The following is a 16,750-nucleotide window of genomic DNA, read 5'->3' as shown; positions in this document are numbered from 1 at the left end:
TTTCGACTGGATGCTCCTCCAATGTATTCCTCATCGCCCTCCGAGTCTACCCCTCTGTAGAATTTACAAGGTTATCTCTACTTCAACTCTCGCAAGGCTGAACCATGTCGACCTACACTGACTATTATCACGGGCAAGAGGGGAAAACAGAACTGAGGCCAACGGGCACCGCGCGAGCTACTTGTATACCGGATGATGTCACCCTTGACAGAGGCCTTCGAGTGACCTCGACTCGACGCCATCAATGCACGGCGCCCTCTGCCGGGAACATTTTTCCAAAGCAGCTAAAGCTGAACGTGAATATCTAAGATGAGGAATACATTGGAGGAACATCCAGTCGAAAGAACGTTACCTCCTCCTCTTTGATAGACGCTTCCCACACCTTATCAACTTCCTTTCCACTCCTGCTGTCCCTTCTCTGGCTTCCTTGCCTCCTTCCTCTGCCCCCTCTCTGGCACCTTCATCCTCCTCCTTCCTCTTCTACCCGCGCTCGGGCTACTCCTACACATCCTCATTGAGTACCTCTGACCTGTACCCCTCCCCGGAAGTCTATCAAGGGTGGCAACCTTCTCCACATTGCCACTCTCAACTCTCGCTCAGCTGTCAAACTCTCCACCTTACATCTGCCATCTCCTGGAAGAACTCGACCTTGGTGTTCTCGGTCTCACCGAGACATGGTAAACGGCCAGATCTGTCACAAGTTTTGACACTCTCCTAACTGATGGCTACAAGATCCTCTCCACGCCCAGATCCAACCGTCCCGGTGGGTGTTTAGCCATGATCTTCCCGGATTGGATACCTGCCTCTATCATTCCTATGCAGGCCTACTCCTCCTTTGAATGCCTGGTCTGCAGGCTCTCTCTCTCTCCTGGCCACTCTCTCACTGTTGCTACTATCTACCAGCCACCTGGTCAGGTAACCTCCTTCCTCTCTGAGTGGGCAGACCTCTCCTCCTCCTTCCTGGCCTCGACCACTCAACTCCTCCTCAGAGACATCAACATCCACCTGGATGCTTCCTGTCCCTCCTCAGCAGGCTCGTTATTAGCTCCAAGGTCCCTTAACGGGTCCCGTAAAGAACGTGTGGTCAGACCACACGTCCTTTACGGTTCCTACTAAGGGACCTCGGAATTGGGCGGTAAGGGATTACCGGCACCTGTCTCCTTAACGGTGCCCCGTATCCCTTACCACCCACCTCTTAATGAGGCCCTAGGTCTTCCTGCATACTGTCCTACTCCACTCTGCTCTATTTATCATTCTTCTATCCACGTTCTTTGCACTCTTTCTCCTTATAATTCTAATTCCTCTGCTATGCATTCTATTTGGTGGCTGACCTGTGAAGCCTGACTTCCTTTTTCATTTCTCTTCTTAGTATTTAACTGTCTGGTATGGTTGTTTTCCTCTATATCTCTTACTTAATGTCCTTTTATTCTCCTTTTCGTTCCCTTTGCTCACAGGCTCTCTTTCTTCTGGTTGTCCCTTATTCTCCCTGTGCCTCATCTCGTTTCCGCTCTTTCTCCCTTCTCACCCCTAAGCACTGGAATGCCTTCCCTTTTTCTATTCAATCTCTGATTTTATTCCCTCTTTTCACAAATCGATTAAAGGAGCATTTGCTTGCTAACTGATTTCACTGTCATATCCTATTATTGCACTGTTTTGATCTCTGTGAATCGCTTAGGTGTTAAGCGCTGTATAAATAAAAACAAACACTATAGTTAAGGTGTGTAGCATGAGCCATATGAAATCCTAAAAGGAACTTATAAAAGAAAAGGTACATTGCCTCAGTGCCATAAGCCTGCAAGCCATCTCATTAAAGGAAAGGCACATTTCCACAATGCCATAAGTCTGTTAACAATCTCGTGCATGTTGCAAAATCATGCTCAACAGCTCCACAGAAGGGCCAAAGAACATCAGCAGGCTTCAGAGGCTTCCTCGCCCGGACCCAAAGCAGCAATCTACTGACCTAGAGCACCAGATGTCAGTCAACAAAATGATCTAGAAGCCAAAAATGTTTCCTAACCGCAGCATCACGCCAGACTGAAAAGCCTATTGTTGGACATCCCCAAGGCCCAGCAGCACTCAGTTCAGGTTAGCTGACGTGTTTCCCTCACCCCCGTCTTGGAGGGTAATAACCTTTGACCCCCTGAACCTTATTGCTAGTGAATTCAGACTCCTGTCCTCCACCCTAACCCCTGTAATTTTCACTGCATCTCTCAGAGGGACTTTAGAGAAGGATTGATTCCATAGAGCAGAATTGGAGAGTCCATCACAATTTTACTTATCAATTTTATTTGTCCTTTCCAAGATGACAAAGCGTGATGGTGGACTATCATGAATCGGTTTAGCTTCAATGAATATCTTCCTACAGATAGATTCAAGATGGTCACTCCAGGGCAGATTCTGTCCGCTCAGATGGAGGGGAATTGATTATGTGCTCTAGGTCTGAAGGATGCCTACATGCACATAGTGTTCTGAAAGCCACACATAATGTTTCTCTGCTTTCCTATTCAGAACCTGCGCTATTATTACAAAGTCCTGCTCTTCGGTTTAAGTTCTGCACCAATGGTGTTTATCAAAGTAATAGAGATACTCGTATCCAGCACCTCTGGGGAATCCTCATATGCCCGTACCTGGATAACTGGATGATCTATGGTGCCACACCCTCACGTGTGGTGGGTTCAGTCAACTATATTGTCTGACTGCCTTTTGCTCTTGGCCGGTAACCTAAATGGTTTTTATTTTCAGAGGCTGGTACAGAGGAGTGGGTGAGTGAAACCCCTTGGAGGTAGTTCTGTGTTGATTTTGCCTATTGGTCCCTGTGATCTATCAGGTTGTCTCGCACTCCTCTCTTGGAAACCCCTAAAGCCTCTGAAAGATCTTGCTCTGATCTCAGATCCTGTTCTGTTTTGTGAAAATAACTTAAGGGCTGGCTCAGTAAAATAGGCCAAAGATTTTGCAATTTGAGAGCTTGGGGCTCCTTACGGGGTTGCCGGTAAAACCCACCGGTGGGATTAACGAATGCCCCCGGAATATCACAAGTGGCGGCGGTAACGGTTACTCCCCATTTCCATGGAGTCGGTGTTTCAGTGAGAGACATACCGGTAGGGCCCTGAGAATCTGGCAGGTCAGGCCTGTGGGGGGATCCTTGGCCCCTACCAGCATTCTTGTAGTATGGCAGTCCGGAAAGGCAGCCGGTACATTGCTACAGGCACCCTTATTTCGAGACCGCCATACTCGGAATGAGGCCCCTTGCCTTGTTTTTTGTTCATCCGTCTGTAGATGAATGAAACAGATCTGAGTATACAAATGGCACATCCAAAATATGATCTTGCATATCATTAGGACATTTAGTAGCATGCATCCATGCCGATCATCTCATATCTAGACCTATGCACCCAAAAGAGAGATTCCAATATCCTGGCATGATCTGGGATGTGCACAGGGGAGAGTCTACCACCCAACTGAGTGGATCCTGTCATACAATCTGCATAGTTTGTCTCATTGCTTATTTCTAAGGGTTTCCTGAAGTATTTTTGCCACAGTTCTCTATCGGATCTCCATCCTGGGTTTCAGCTCCAGACGTGGAGCCTGTGGTGTACTCTGTAAATGAGGTCATGAATTGCAGGCATTTCAGCAACGACCAGAGTCACAGAATGACAGAAGGCTGCCCTAAAGACCCATTCGGGTTCCTAACAGGCCCCTCCTTAACTTCCCCTCTTCCAGTCACTCTCTGTTCCCCTGGGTGTTGCCTTAAACCTTGTTAAGGCAACACCCATGGGAAGACAGAGTTTCTACCTAGGTGTTCCCCTTCGAGTCCACCACCTCTTGTTCACTGCTGTTCTCTCAGTTCTCTAGCATGACCCTCTATAGTCCGATTATTTTCCTTCATTTCACCTTTTCAGTTCCTTTTACTACCTTCTCCTTCAGCATCTTGATGTTTCATAATATTTCCCCTTCACTTCTATCACCTTCCCAATATTTCCCTACTCCTTGACTTCTTTCAGCAACTCTTACACCAACTCTACATCTGTTTTCTCTCTTCTCGAGTTTTTTTATCCTCCGCCTCTCACTAGTGTTTTCTCATCCAAGCCCTCTACTCTCGTTCCCACCTTCTCCAGACCTTTGGTTATCTTCTTTGCCCATTTTAGCACTTGTCTTATAACAATTAAAGATCACAAATTCTCTTTCAACTCTCCCACCTTCTCTCCTTTTTACACTGTCTTCACCCATTTAGGTATCTCTCTTGTGTAATGATCAGGGTTCTCTAGTTCTTTATTTTCACCCCCACCTTCAGCCCTTTAGGCACCTTCTTCTCCCCTTTTGCACCTCTCATACAGCATGATCCTCTACTTCATCACTGTCTCTCAGACTATCTGGGCCTTCCTTCTCTCAGCCTCCCAGGTCTGTCTTCCCCAGCCCTCTGTATTAGTCTTCTCCCAGCCTCCTTGGCCTTTCTCTCCTTATCCCTCTAGGTTTTGCTCCTCCTAACCTTCTGGGTCAACTTACTGCCAACCTCCTTGACCTTTCTTTTCCCAGCTCGTTGGGTCTTGCACCTCTGAGCATGCTGGGTCTCTTAACTCTCCACATCCTGGGTCTTCCTTTCACTGCCTCTTGGGCTTCCCCTGCCGTCTCCTATCTCTTCCTTTCCCCTTCTGGGCCTGCCTTCCAGCTGCCTGTTTTCTGCTCTCGCCTTGTTCCAGCGACCCTTGTCTAGTCTCCTGTTTCTAGCTTTGCTCCATCTGTTTATCTCGCCAGCCTGCTCCAAGTGAGCTTTTCCTCCTAACTCCCACTGACTGGACCCTTGCGTGTTATAGTACTTTGGCCATGCCTTCCAGGCTTTCTCTGCTTTAAGGGGACCCAGTTGTGATAGCTTGGATGGGGTTTGGCTGTTAGGCTCAGTCTCTCAGATTGGCTTATAGTCCTGGCGTGGGTCTTGAAATTGATTCACCTTTCCTCTTGGGTGATCCTCTTTCTGCCTGCCACACCTGACTCTGCCTTCTGGCCTCTCCTGGTTTAAGAGAAGTCATGTGTGCAGGCTTGGTAAAGTGAACTTCGAGGTGCTTCCAGGGAAAGACCCTGTTTTCAATGTACAGGATAGTTCCTGCGCGCAGGCACAAAGGAGGGGAAGATAATAAAACATATCCAATAACCTCCCTCCACTGGGCTGCAAAAGAACTTGGGAAAGGTTATTGTGATATACAAATAAAATGCACAATGGGGTCGAAAATAGGAAACAAACGATTATATTAACCCTTTCTGAGCAGTGAGTTTCTGCATTCTCTCCTGTATGCAATACAGAAGGAAGGTTACAAACACTAACCTCACTCAGTAAGGAGATTAAGGGCGTGCAAGATTACTCCCAGCTAAGAGGTCTCACCAAAACCGTTCAACAAGAAAAGTTGCACATAAATAACAGTTCACTGATGTAGAAGTGTAAAATCCATTAACAGGCCATGTCACAGACCACAGACTGTGCTCCAAATACCAAAAACTGGTTTCAGTCTAAGAATCCAGGTCAATGTAGGATATGCTTGAAGCAGTTCGAAAGAATCCAGGTTAATGTAGGATATGCTTGAAGCAGTTCGAAAGTTGTGTACAAGGTCTGTACACAAGTAATCAGTCCATAGGGGAATAGGGCAAAACAAAGCCAAAGCAAAAAAAGGACATAGGGACGACACATTAAATAATAGTCGCTGAGGACATGAGTGGTGAGATTAAATGCCCTCACAGGTAGGGGAATTAACTCGTGAAACCAGGAGGGCAGTAAACAGGGAGCACTAGTAACAATAACAGTAGCAACAGCTTCTCCATACTAAATGTCAGTTGAGGAGCAAGGGCACCTGGACTTGCTTCCTGTTTATGCGCTCATGCTTATGCGCCACTCTCAGTTTGCATGCTGCTAAATGTAGTTGAATTGAGAGAGTGACAAGGTGACAGTAACTAACTTCCAAGGGTAGAAAGACCAGTGTATACTATATGGTGTGACTCTCTGATGCACTAGCAGCGACTGACAAGGTAAGTGTGGTCTGGGTGGGGAGTACAGCACTCGCTGTTTTCCACAAAGCCCTTCCACTCTTCTTACCTACATAACATCGGTGGTTTTATTCTACTGTTGTGTCCCATACTTAGGCGTTCTCCTTCTATCCAGATATATCAAATCTAGTTGTTTTGCATTTACTGTTGGGCCTTCAATTTAGGAGTTCACCCTCTGTCCAGATGAAGATTAACCATGCATCGCACTCAAAGTGAAATGTGAAGATTATGCATGCATTACACTTAGATAGAATTGTGAAGATTAGCCAGGTGTCCCATTCAGATAGAATTGAGAAGATTAACCATGTGTCACACCTACACAGAATTGTGAAGTTCAACCAATGCGTCACTTCTAGATAGAGCTGTGACGATTAACCATGCATCACACTTAGAGAGAATTATGAAGTTTAGCCATGCACCAGACTTAGATTGAATTGTGAAGATTAGCCACGCGTCCCATTCAGATAGAATTGACAAGATTAACCATGCATCACATTTAGAATTATGGAGATTAGTCATTTGTCACAACAGATAGGACTGTGTAGATTAGCCACATAGAAGATCTTAGCGGGTAGCCAAAGCACTAACTACCCCGCTTCTACTTCCTCAAACACACCATCCAAACGCGATACACCCCCACTGGGCTAGCCAACCTATACCCTAACACACACCCAACACAAGCAACACACACTTACAACAAACAAACCAGGATACTGGTCCTTACCTGTATGGACACAAGCCAGTGTGCACTACCTTAAACACCTGCCAATCTACACATAAAACACATACACACCTCAACATACAGCCACATAGAAACATCCCAGGCATCGGACCTTACCCGTAATGATACAGCAAGCCAGTGTGCACAATCCTACATACCAGTAATCTACACATAAAACACACAGACATACCTCAACACAACAAACAGCCACACAGAAAACATCCCAGGAACTGCACCTTACCTGTACGGATACACCAGGCGAGTACATGCAACCTACCATGTGCAAGCCAACACACACAGATGCCGGTTTCACCTGATTCCGGACCTATCCTACTTCCCTCACTAACCAACCCGTCCTCTTTTTTGCAAAGCCACGTGAGCGCCTGGAGACTGCCCTTGGGTGAAATCGGTGCATGGTATAAATCAACATAATATATGAAATGCTCACTCCTCTAGGTGTCGATGCTTGATGTGCATGCCTGTCCCACTGTTTTTGAGCATAGTAGTGCATGTCATCTTTTCACATACATTACAGTCAGTGGTTTCTCTGAGGTATTTTTCTAGTAGGTAGTGTGAATCACCATAGGTTAGTGTTTGGTGCAATCAACACATCTGATACAATATAGGATCCTAATGTTTCTTTTCTCTTGCTTGTCTCATTTCAGTGAGCCTGATGATATTGTGGTGTATATGGGCCTTGAAACCAAGAAGACATGGCCTGAGAATGTGAGAGCAGACCGCATTTTCCCACATGAGCTGTATCAGGAGAGCAGGAACCGCCCCCATAATATTGCCCTCATATTGCTTCGAGGACCCATCATCTTCGACAATGACATTGGAATGTTGTCTCTCTGGCTGAATATGCATAGTAACCTATCCACGTTTGAGCATTGTGGAATAAGTGGGATGCGCTCCTTACAAGCAGGTTTGAAACTATTTATAATGGAGATTGGGAATCAGAATAGAAAAATGTTGATTTATTGTGAATGTTTACACACTCCTGCCCTTCATGTGGGTACTTCAGGGCCCCAAGCACCATGTGCAGCCCTGGACAGTGTAATGAAGACCATATGGCTGGTCTATTACAAGTACTCTCCTTGACAAAACCTAATTTACCTAGTATAAAGAGAATTCTCTCCTTGGCACAGGGTTATCTTCTCATTTGCCTGTTGTTCAACAGTTCTACGTCTGGTACAGTCTTGTTTGCCTGGTGTAGATGGGGTTATCACATGGGCACAGATTTCTCTATTTGTTGTAGGGAGCGTTGTTGTCTCCTCAGCAAATCCTCATCCACCTATTGTAGACCGTTATCCTCTCAGTGCAGCCTTGCCTGCCTGATGTAGGGACTTCATTTTCTCAGCACATCCTTTTCTGCATTTTGTTAACAGTTTTATGTCCTCATACTCCTCTCTGTCATAGACAATCTACATTGATAATGGAATTTCAGCAGACTGTGGATATTAGGCTGATAACCTTTTTAAATCAAACACACTTAGGAGCTCATGTTCTGCATAACGTAGTTTGACATTGGTGAGCCATTATTTGTCACCACATTTTCATCATTTGCATTGCGGAGTGCAAATGTGCAGGGCCAAAGGCAACGTACACGTGTACTCACATGCCAGGCAGTGTTTTTGTCTCATTGTGAGTGCTGGTTGCCATGTGTAAGAGTTTCACGCATTAATGATGCAGCTCATTTTCAACCATGTGCATAGCGGAGAGGAGAGGCGGACCGTAAGTTATGATTCCGCCTTGACCTTCCTCTCTGTCATGCTGGTGCAAAAGCTGTGTGGAATCCATCTGCTTTTTACATCAACAAAAAGCAGGGGCATTCCATAGGAATCCATTGAAAACCCTGCCTGCTGTGCTTACATGGCAGGTGGTCTTTACTAATTTTGCATGGTATTTTGCACTCTTCTGTGCAAAGATTGAACATTATACTAGGGGACCCTGTGTATGTCAAGGTCTCCTGCCTAGTCTTGTACTTCCTTCCCTCCTAAACTGTAATCCTTTGTTTCTTTGAAAGGGAATAACTAGTGCTGGAACCTCCTGGGAATTCCCCAAATGGCTAATATTGTACATTTGGTTGTAATCCCAGGGTTACTGTGGTATTCCTCAAGTGTGCCAAGCTTTATATTGTTCTGGGCCCAACCGGTACCCCATCCATGCTGCTGACGAAAAAGTTTTCCTGAGCTCTCAATAAATTACTGCTGAGGCCGTGCGGTGGAGTACACGCAGGAACCCTACAGAAACTGCATACCCGACATCTTCTGACATGCTGTAGCCGGTTATAGGTGAAAGGATCGAAAAAAAAAGGATTGCATGCCCTTTTTTTTCGAAACCAAAAGGGCCGAACAAAAGGGTCGATTTTTTTTTTGTATTTTTTTTTTATATGGGGCTGTTACCTCCCCAACCCCCCGTTTTCTTTTAAAAAAAAATTTTATGCATACCAAACCAAACAAATAGATATAAATAAATAAATAAAACATTCAACCCTTTTTTTTCGGTCCTTTTGGTGTCGAACAAAAGGCATTCGATCCTTTTGTTTTAGATCCTTTGGCTGGATACCGCTGTAGCCCTGAGTTATGGGCCTGGCTGTACCACTCACACTTGTACTTCTGCACTCAGAGTTCACCAGTAGGAGGGATCCCAACCCCGGTGCTTACGCAGGCAGTCCAAACGTCCTTTCTTCTGTGAGAAACCCGAGGGTATTCTCATGCCTAAAAACTCTAGGATCCTTTTCTCAGGTGTCCAGGGAAATGCCATCACTCTTGGATCCCGACCCTGGGGGTGAAGAAGCGAGGGAGGATCACCTGGGTGGAGGGTCCTTGGGGATTGTGAGTGGGGGCACACAAGCGAGACATGGGGCCTTATTACAAGTAAATAACACGGTTGCAACCATACCGCCATACTAGGAGTTCTGCTCGCGGGTGCCCTTGTAGCCACCAGGTCTGACCTGGTGGCCGTACCGGCAGCCGCAAGCAGAACAGGAGAGTAGCACCGGTACCGTTGTTAACGGTACCGGTGCTACCACCCTCCCCATTCCCATTCAGCCCTATGTGGCCGAAAGGGGATGGGGAGTCCCTTATTACCGGCACACGCGAATGGGCAATTACTGGGTCTGCCAAACTTGGCATGACCTGGTAATTGCCGATTCGAGGGTGCCGGAAAAAAATGAATACCGGCGGCAGCCGTGCCTGTATTACGGCTACCGCCAGCCTCGTAAGGAGGCCCATGGTATCCCCCTTTCCCTATTGACACTCAACCTAACCTTCCCCTGTCCTTTATGGGCTATTGTAAGCCAGCTCCCCTCATTTACCCTCATGTGACAATTGACAGTACTGCAGCAAGTAAGAGGCAACTAAGAGTGAGGAACACTATGCCATTTCACCACTTTAGTACTGGGACAAGGGAGATGCCTGCAAAGTGTTGTGAAGGTCAGGCATGTCCCCTTAATCATAGTCAGGCAAGCTCAATTGACAAAGTCCAGGTACGCGGGTGCATGATCAGGAACATTTCCGTTGTTGAAATTTGAGAAGGAATACTTAGTATCTGAGTGGTCGCGTGTCTCCGAGAGAATGTTTTAGAAAGTCTCTGGTTGTTGGAAACTGAAACTTAAGCAAAATTAAAGCATATTGAATACGGAACGGAATGGAAACCTAAATTTAAGCAAAACAAAGGCATATTGAAGACCGACCTGAATGGAAAGTTAAGTATATTAAATACAGGATGGAATAAAACTTTTTGGGCCAAGCAAATAAGGAGAAAAGCCAAGGTGCCCATATGAAAACAAATTATGGAAAAGGGCGCTAGTATGACAGAGAGTCATAGGAAGGTGGATGCGAACAAAATAACCTCAAACTGAACTTTTATGAGTGAATGCAGTGCATCAATACCAAAGAATGGCAAGAGGTGTGTGACAGGTGATGGCAGAGCCACAAGGCTGACAAAGAGAAGCCAGAGGAGTGTAAATCAGCACATAAAGCCTAGATGCCAATAAAGAGGAACTGATTGAAGGTGATTTGGTGCACAGGAGCTAGTACCAAAGAACTTATGTGGGCTGAAGAGCCCAGGCATCCTGGTTGCGGGACCTGTGATGAGTGGACCAGTCGTCTTAACAACTGCGCCTAGACCAGTGAGCCCTGATTGCTGAAAACCAAGGACATTGTTGTGGTGAAGTTAAAGTCTTGGGGAAGGGAACCCTGAAACTTGAGGAACTACACTTGTTGTCTTGAGAACAGAGCCTCAAGACCTTTTTGTGATTTAGCTATGTTGCTTGGAACTCGGGGAAGGGAACCCAGAGGATTGTTTGGAACTGTGCCGTATTGAACTAGAGGAACAGTAATCATGAGACTTTTTTGGAACTATCTAACACCTGGGGAAGGGGAGCTGAAAGCGAGCTGCGAGCTGGAAGAAGCTCAGAACTTTGAGTTAAACACAATTTAGTTTATTATTGACATCCCTACACATTGTTTAGCTTTAGTTGTGAAGGCACGTATAGGTTCTGGATACAGACAGACTTTTAAGTTGAACTCTTTGACTCAGACTTTCCTTAGTTTCATTCAGGTAGGGAAATCCCACTTTAGCATAGGGCAAGTTAGGCCTTCTACTATCCTGACACTTGATTTAATAAAGTATTTTATTTTGAACTTTAAGTCTGTTGTCTGTGTCTTGCTTTATGATGCCTTCATGCCTCTAGCGGACCTCAGGCTATCTTCCAAGAGAAAACCGTGAGAAACATACATTCTTATGGAGTGAGTTGGTGGAGGCAGAGTTGCTGCATCCAAAATTCCATCTCAAATTGACCACCTGCCTGATGTTACCGGGGTTATCTAGGTTAGCACATAACTTTCACCTCAAATCAGCCGATTAAATTGATCTTACTATTGTACATTTTTAGTTTGTCATTTCTACCACCAGCATCACAGCAACATGTCCCTCTTTGACCACGCGAGAGTGCTACCTAGGACCAGTGCGTCAGGAAGATGGTTACTTCTTATTGAAAATTAGTAGATCAAAGGCAGTTATAGAAAATTCCTTACGAGGTTCTATTCCTGCATAACTAAGAGTTAAAACTAATCAGCACCCCAGCTTCCCAACTGCATCTTGGAAAGACAAGGACACCTCAGATTCTCATTAGCAATTAGTTTAGGAAATATGAATATTACCTCAAACTCATCCACATAAAAAACAAGATTCACTCTACCCAGAGTGCAGCTAGAACCTCATGCCTGACTTCCTAAATGTGAAACAGCCTCCAATCTTATGGGAAACGACTGCCTGTCTTCTCCTTGAACCTGAGACCCTGACACTGTCCTATGGCCTACCTCTGGAGCATTAGTCATCAGTTTAAAATCGTTTCCAAGCCCAGCTTCTTTTAACGTTCAGTCCCTCGATCTGCATGGGCTTGCACCCGTAGTCACCAAAGGTATGTTCCAGGTTACCTCTGCTGGTCTTGGTTGTCTGTAGATATTGCTTCCTTTCCTCCACAAGGTGTAAATTCATTTGCAGCTTGTCTTCAATGCCCTGGGATTGCCAAATGGAATTGCCTTCCTCTTTCTCTCATCTGAGTTTTAGAGGGTCTTATCGCCTCCTAGCTCAGGCTCCTTTTCTTTTGCTTCTTCATTACTCTCTACTCCTGCTCCTTCTCAACATTACACCCTATGATCATTGCTCTTCCAGCCACGGTCTTAGCCCTTTCAGGTCTGGGGCTCGTCCCTGCCTCCTGCATTGGACAAAGTTAACCCTCTTGTTCTTTTCTGTGCAGGCTTTGTCCCAGAGCTTTTGGTTACAGATTGCCTCCTATGACCTCCTGATCATCACTTCCAGCCATCTCCTCCTGTTGTTCACCAACCGCTTTCTGATCTTGACCAATCGGTGCCTCCTGATGCCTAGCAACCACCTCCTGCTCTTTGCTGACCACCTCCTGCTCTTCACCAACCACCCCTTCCTGATGTGTACCAAACACCTCCTGTTCTTCACCAAATACCTCCTTCTGATTTTCACCCACTAACACCTGCTTTTCACCAACCTCTTCTGTGACGTCTTTCTACCACCTCCAGCTTTTCACCAACATCCTCCTTCTGATATTCACCAACCACCTCCTGCTCTTCACTAACCACCTCCTTCTCTGCTATAATCCTATCCGCCCTGTCCCCCTTCTCGTGGTATTTCTGCTTCAGGAATAGGAGTTTTTTTTCTGTGTCCTGAGTCAGGATGGCCTTCAGTTGTGTCTTATCTTGACGAGGCTCCTTTGCCTCTGTAGGTGATATATACTTTCCTTGGCTTCGTCAAACCCCCCCCCGGTTGTATCTGCTCTATTTTCCTACATAGTATGCTCTCCCTCTCCTTGTCACGCCCTGTGGGTCCCTCCCGATCCTCCTCCTCACCTGTTTCTTCAAAGGAGCTGTCCAGAACCTGGGGCTCTTTCTTCTTGTGGGATCTTCAGGGTTCCTTTGGTTTCTTTTCCTTCTTTTTCTGATGAAGGTAAGGGCAAGCTCCCTCAGAGGCCACCGTGACCAGAAGTGGAATCTAAGTCCGGGGACCCCTGGGGAGCCCACCCCAAATGCAGTGAAAAAGCCTCAAAGGCGGAAAAAACCCTGGATGTCACGTGGACTTGGTCTGGTGTTTCTGTAGCCGATATAGGGTTCTGGGGTCTTCGGAATAGTATAATCCTTAAGGAAGGGTGGTCTGATCTTAGGTGGACTGTTCTATAGTGTTTCCACAGGAATTCAATAAACCAGGAAGTCTGGATCTTGGAAAACCCCTCTCTCGCTTGTACAAATAGTTCCAAGGAATGATCACCTTCTGTAGTTCGGGTAAATGTATACACCGGAGGTCAGAAGGTGCCGAAGGGCAGTGCTGTGATGAACCGCCTTCCGTAGTGCAGGTAAGAGAATACACCGGAGGTCGGATGGTACAGAAAGGCAGTTCTGTGGTACTTGCGATGCAACAGAGCAGAAAGAAGATACAAAAGAAAATGAAAGCGCAGGGAGCACAAGGAGAGGTTAGAGATGGAAGCTCACCCGAACGAAAGGAAGAGCAGGTAAGAATAGAAGTGGACGGAGAACGAAAGAGGTTGTCTCCGCCCACAAGAACTGATAGAAAGGACTGCAAGATGCGGGAGTTCAGCGCAGAAGCTGGGATCTAAGAGAGAAAAGCCCCGATCCCCAGATAGTGTTTAAAGTCGGAAACAAAGAGAAATAGCCCCGAAACTGTAAAAGACAGAAAGAGTATAGGGAAAAAAAGGTCTGAGAGATGATACAAGTGTCAGCCGAGGTCGACAGACACGAGAGGGATCAATAAGAAACACAGAAGTAAACAGGAACGAAGAGGAACAAACACGGAAAAGCAATCTGCAGAAAAACCAACAGAGCGCTGGCAAGCGTAATCACCAAAGAACGGATACAACGCAAGGAAGCGGGTCTCCGCCCCCCATATATAACCAGGCGGCCATCTTGGGAGAAAGCTAGACCGCTACTCGTGCAAAGGAATTTAAAGAAGATTAGAAGTGTTTCCAGCGCTGCCACAGGTTCCAGTGTTGGCGCATGACACTTCCCCCCTTTCTTTCTTTTTCTTAGAGCCTATTCTTATCAGGGTACCCCGCATAGTGGACTTGAAGCCCTCTCAGACAGACTGAATCCCCACCTCCCCGGTATCATTGAAGTGGAAATACTCCTTGATTCCCCTGAGTAATTCCTGTTGCACCGCTTTGTTCTTTTGCAGAAAGTCATTGCATCTCCAGTTCCCCCGTTCCCCGTGATCCTCCCATTTCCACTGAGACTCTCACCATATCGTGGTCCGACCACGGGATAGGAGCTACCTTGGATTTCAGAACCTGCTCCTTTAAGGTCGAGTCCACAAGGACCAGGTCTATACCAGGTCTATATGTGAGAAGGAGTCATGGAGTAAAAGGTGAATGGCCCATCACCTTCTAGTGTCGGGCAAATTGGGTCACATAAGCCCAGCACATCATTAACCTGTTTAAAGCGCTCCGAGTCACCTAAATTTGCCCTGTTCATTTGTCTTCCCCCCCCATCCTTTTACGGTCGCATATAGGGTCTAAGACCATGTTAAAGTCCCCCCACCCACCAGTTGACCTTCGACAAATTTGATTAATTTATCCCTTACCCTCTCCCAGAATTCACATTGTCTCACATTTGGTGCGTACACTGAACCCATCGTAAGTTTAGTACCATACAACTATCCCTTTACAAACACATACCTCCCATTCGGGTCAGACAGTACCGATTCTATTGTGTAGCCCAACCGGGTTGAGATCAGAATTGCGACCCCACGCCTCCTCTTGACATCAGTGCCATAATCACCTTCCCCACCTCCCGGGAGCGTAGTTTGTGCTCACCCCTTATTCCGCCAGTGTGTTTCCTGACGGCACATCCAATCGAGGCTGGCCCTCTTGAACTCACGGAGTACCAAAGACCTTTTGGACAGCGGATTAAGGTCCCGGACATTCAGGGAGCAAATGCTCATTTCACCCAGGCCAGACATCGCCCCTTTTCCGAGGTATCACGTTACTTCCCACTTCTCCTAGACAGATACAGAGTTGGGACCCTGCTAACTTGGCCCCTACACCGCACCATCCTTTGAGAACATACATCCACTGAAAATTAGCAACCCCTTCTCCCTTTAACACACCCCCCCCCACGGCATCCAACCCCGCCCGGATACATCTCCTCTGATGGGATTGAATCACCAGAGGCCCTCCCTAATCAAGAACCAGCTGAACTAAGTTCACTAACTCAAGTCCCCTCCCCTGCCCCCTTTTCCAACCGTAATCAATCTGCTAGCTAACCTTTCCCTTCCTCATGTTATATGCAGATACCTTACACCATCCCTCCAGGCATTTCCCACCAGCTCAAGAGGGACCGGCCGGAGGGGAGTTGAGTTTCCTGAATTTTCCTGAGCCCCGGAGCTTTACGTCTGTTCAGACCCTTTATGCACCATCACCTGTCCTCCTGGCTCTTTTCCTCTCCTTCCATTCTCTGTCGATCCCCTCCCCTCAACTCCTCTGTGACCCTTCTTATACGGTCATCCGTTACCAGTTTATAGCTGTAACCCTCGACTTCAAAGGATATAGAGAATTAGAAACCCCATCGGTATCTCACCCCCTTCTCACTGAGCCATTTCGTTAAGGGGGAACTTAGACGCCTCTTCGTCAGTGTGAGCACGGACAGGTACTGGCAGATCGCTACCTTCACAATTTCCAGGGACCCGGAGCCCAGCCCGTTCGCCTTTTCTAGGATCTTTTGTCTATCGGGGTAGTTGTGGAAGCATGCAAGCACTGAATGTGGGCCCCTCCCGGCTGTTCCCGCTCTGTGGACCCTTTCGAATTTTGGTTCATCCATGTTCTCGTCTCTGAACAGTGTCTTCACTACCTCGTGGATTGGATTGTCCTCCTTAGGTCTCTTTCTGTTTCTCCCTCCTTCTCTGGGATTCCAAAAAATCTCAAGTTATTTCTTCTCTCAAGGTTTTCAAAATCGTCCATTTTTAGGGCCACCTCACCTTCCCTTCTCTCCAGCTCCGCCACCCTCATATCTATCTGCGTCTCCATTGTATCCAGGGAGGTCTTGTTGTTCTCAACCGCCTAAAGTCTCTCGTCCATACTGTCGATTCTGACATTTATTCTATCTACTTTTCCACCAATACCTGCCCTCATTCCCCTCATCTCTTCCAGAAGGGAGGCAATATATCCCTTGGTGGACATGGCATCGCTCCCCGCCTCCGACATTTTGGAATCAGTTGTGTCACTCTCCTGCTTTGATCTCTGGAATTCAAATTGTCCCAGTCTTGCCCTCCAGTTCATGGGCAGGAGGGGCCTATTTTCAGTATATTGGGGTCTCTCCTGGTCCCCAGGGCCCTTGGTGTTGGGCCCTCTCTCTGGTGGGACCCGCTCAACTCATCTCTGGGGGTCAACTCACAGTTGCTGTCCTTTGCCGCTATTCTGTGGCCCGTGATCGGGTCACTCGGGTAGTTAGGGAA

The 16,750-nt window shown here is 46.8% G+C and overlaps 1 protein-coding gene across 1 annotated transcript in view; it reads left to right on the top strand.

The window, feature by feature from the left end:
• The window catches only part of LOC138567268 (uncharacterized), a 1,463,541-nt gene that overhangs the window by 1,295,575 nt on the left and 151,216 nt on the right, over positions 1 to 16,750 (top strand). The window contains exon 11 of the mRNA XM_069645299.1: positions 7,417 to 7,676. Within this exon, the coding sequence (XP_069501400.1) occupies positions 7,417 to 7,676 (260 nt within the window). The remainder of the gene's footprint in view (positions 1 to 7,416; positions 7,677 to 16,750) is intronic.

Source organism: Ambystoma mexicanum, chromosome 2p, assembly GCF_040938575.1.
Source record: "Ambystoma mexicanum isolate Mex_15411 chromosome 2p, UKY_AmexF1_1, whole genome shotgun sequence".
NCBI classification, from domain to species: domain Eukaryota; kingdom Metazoa; phylum Chordata; class Amphibia; order Caudata; family Ambystomatidae; genus Ambystoma; species Ambystoma mexicanum.
This window is presented reverse-complemented; position numbering and strand designations above follow the sequence as displayed.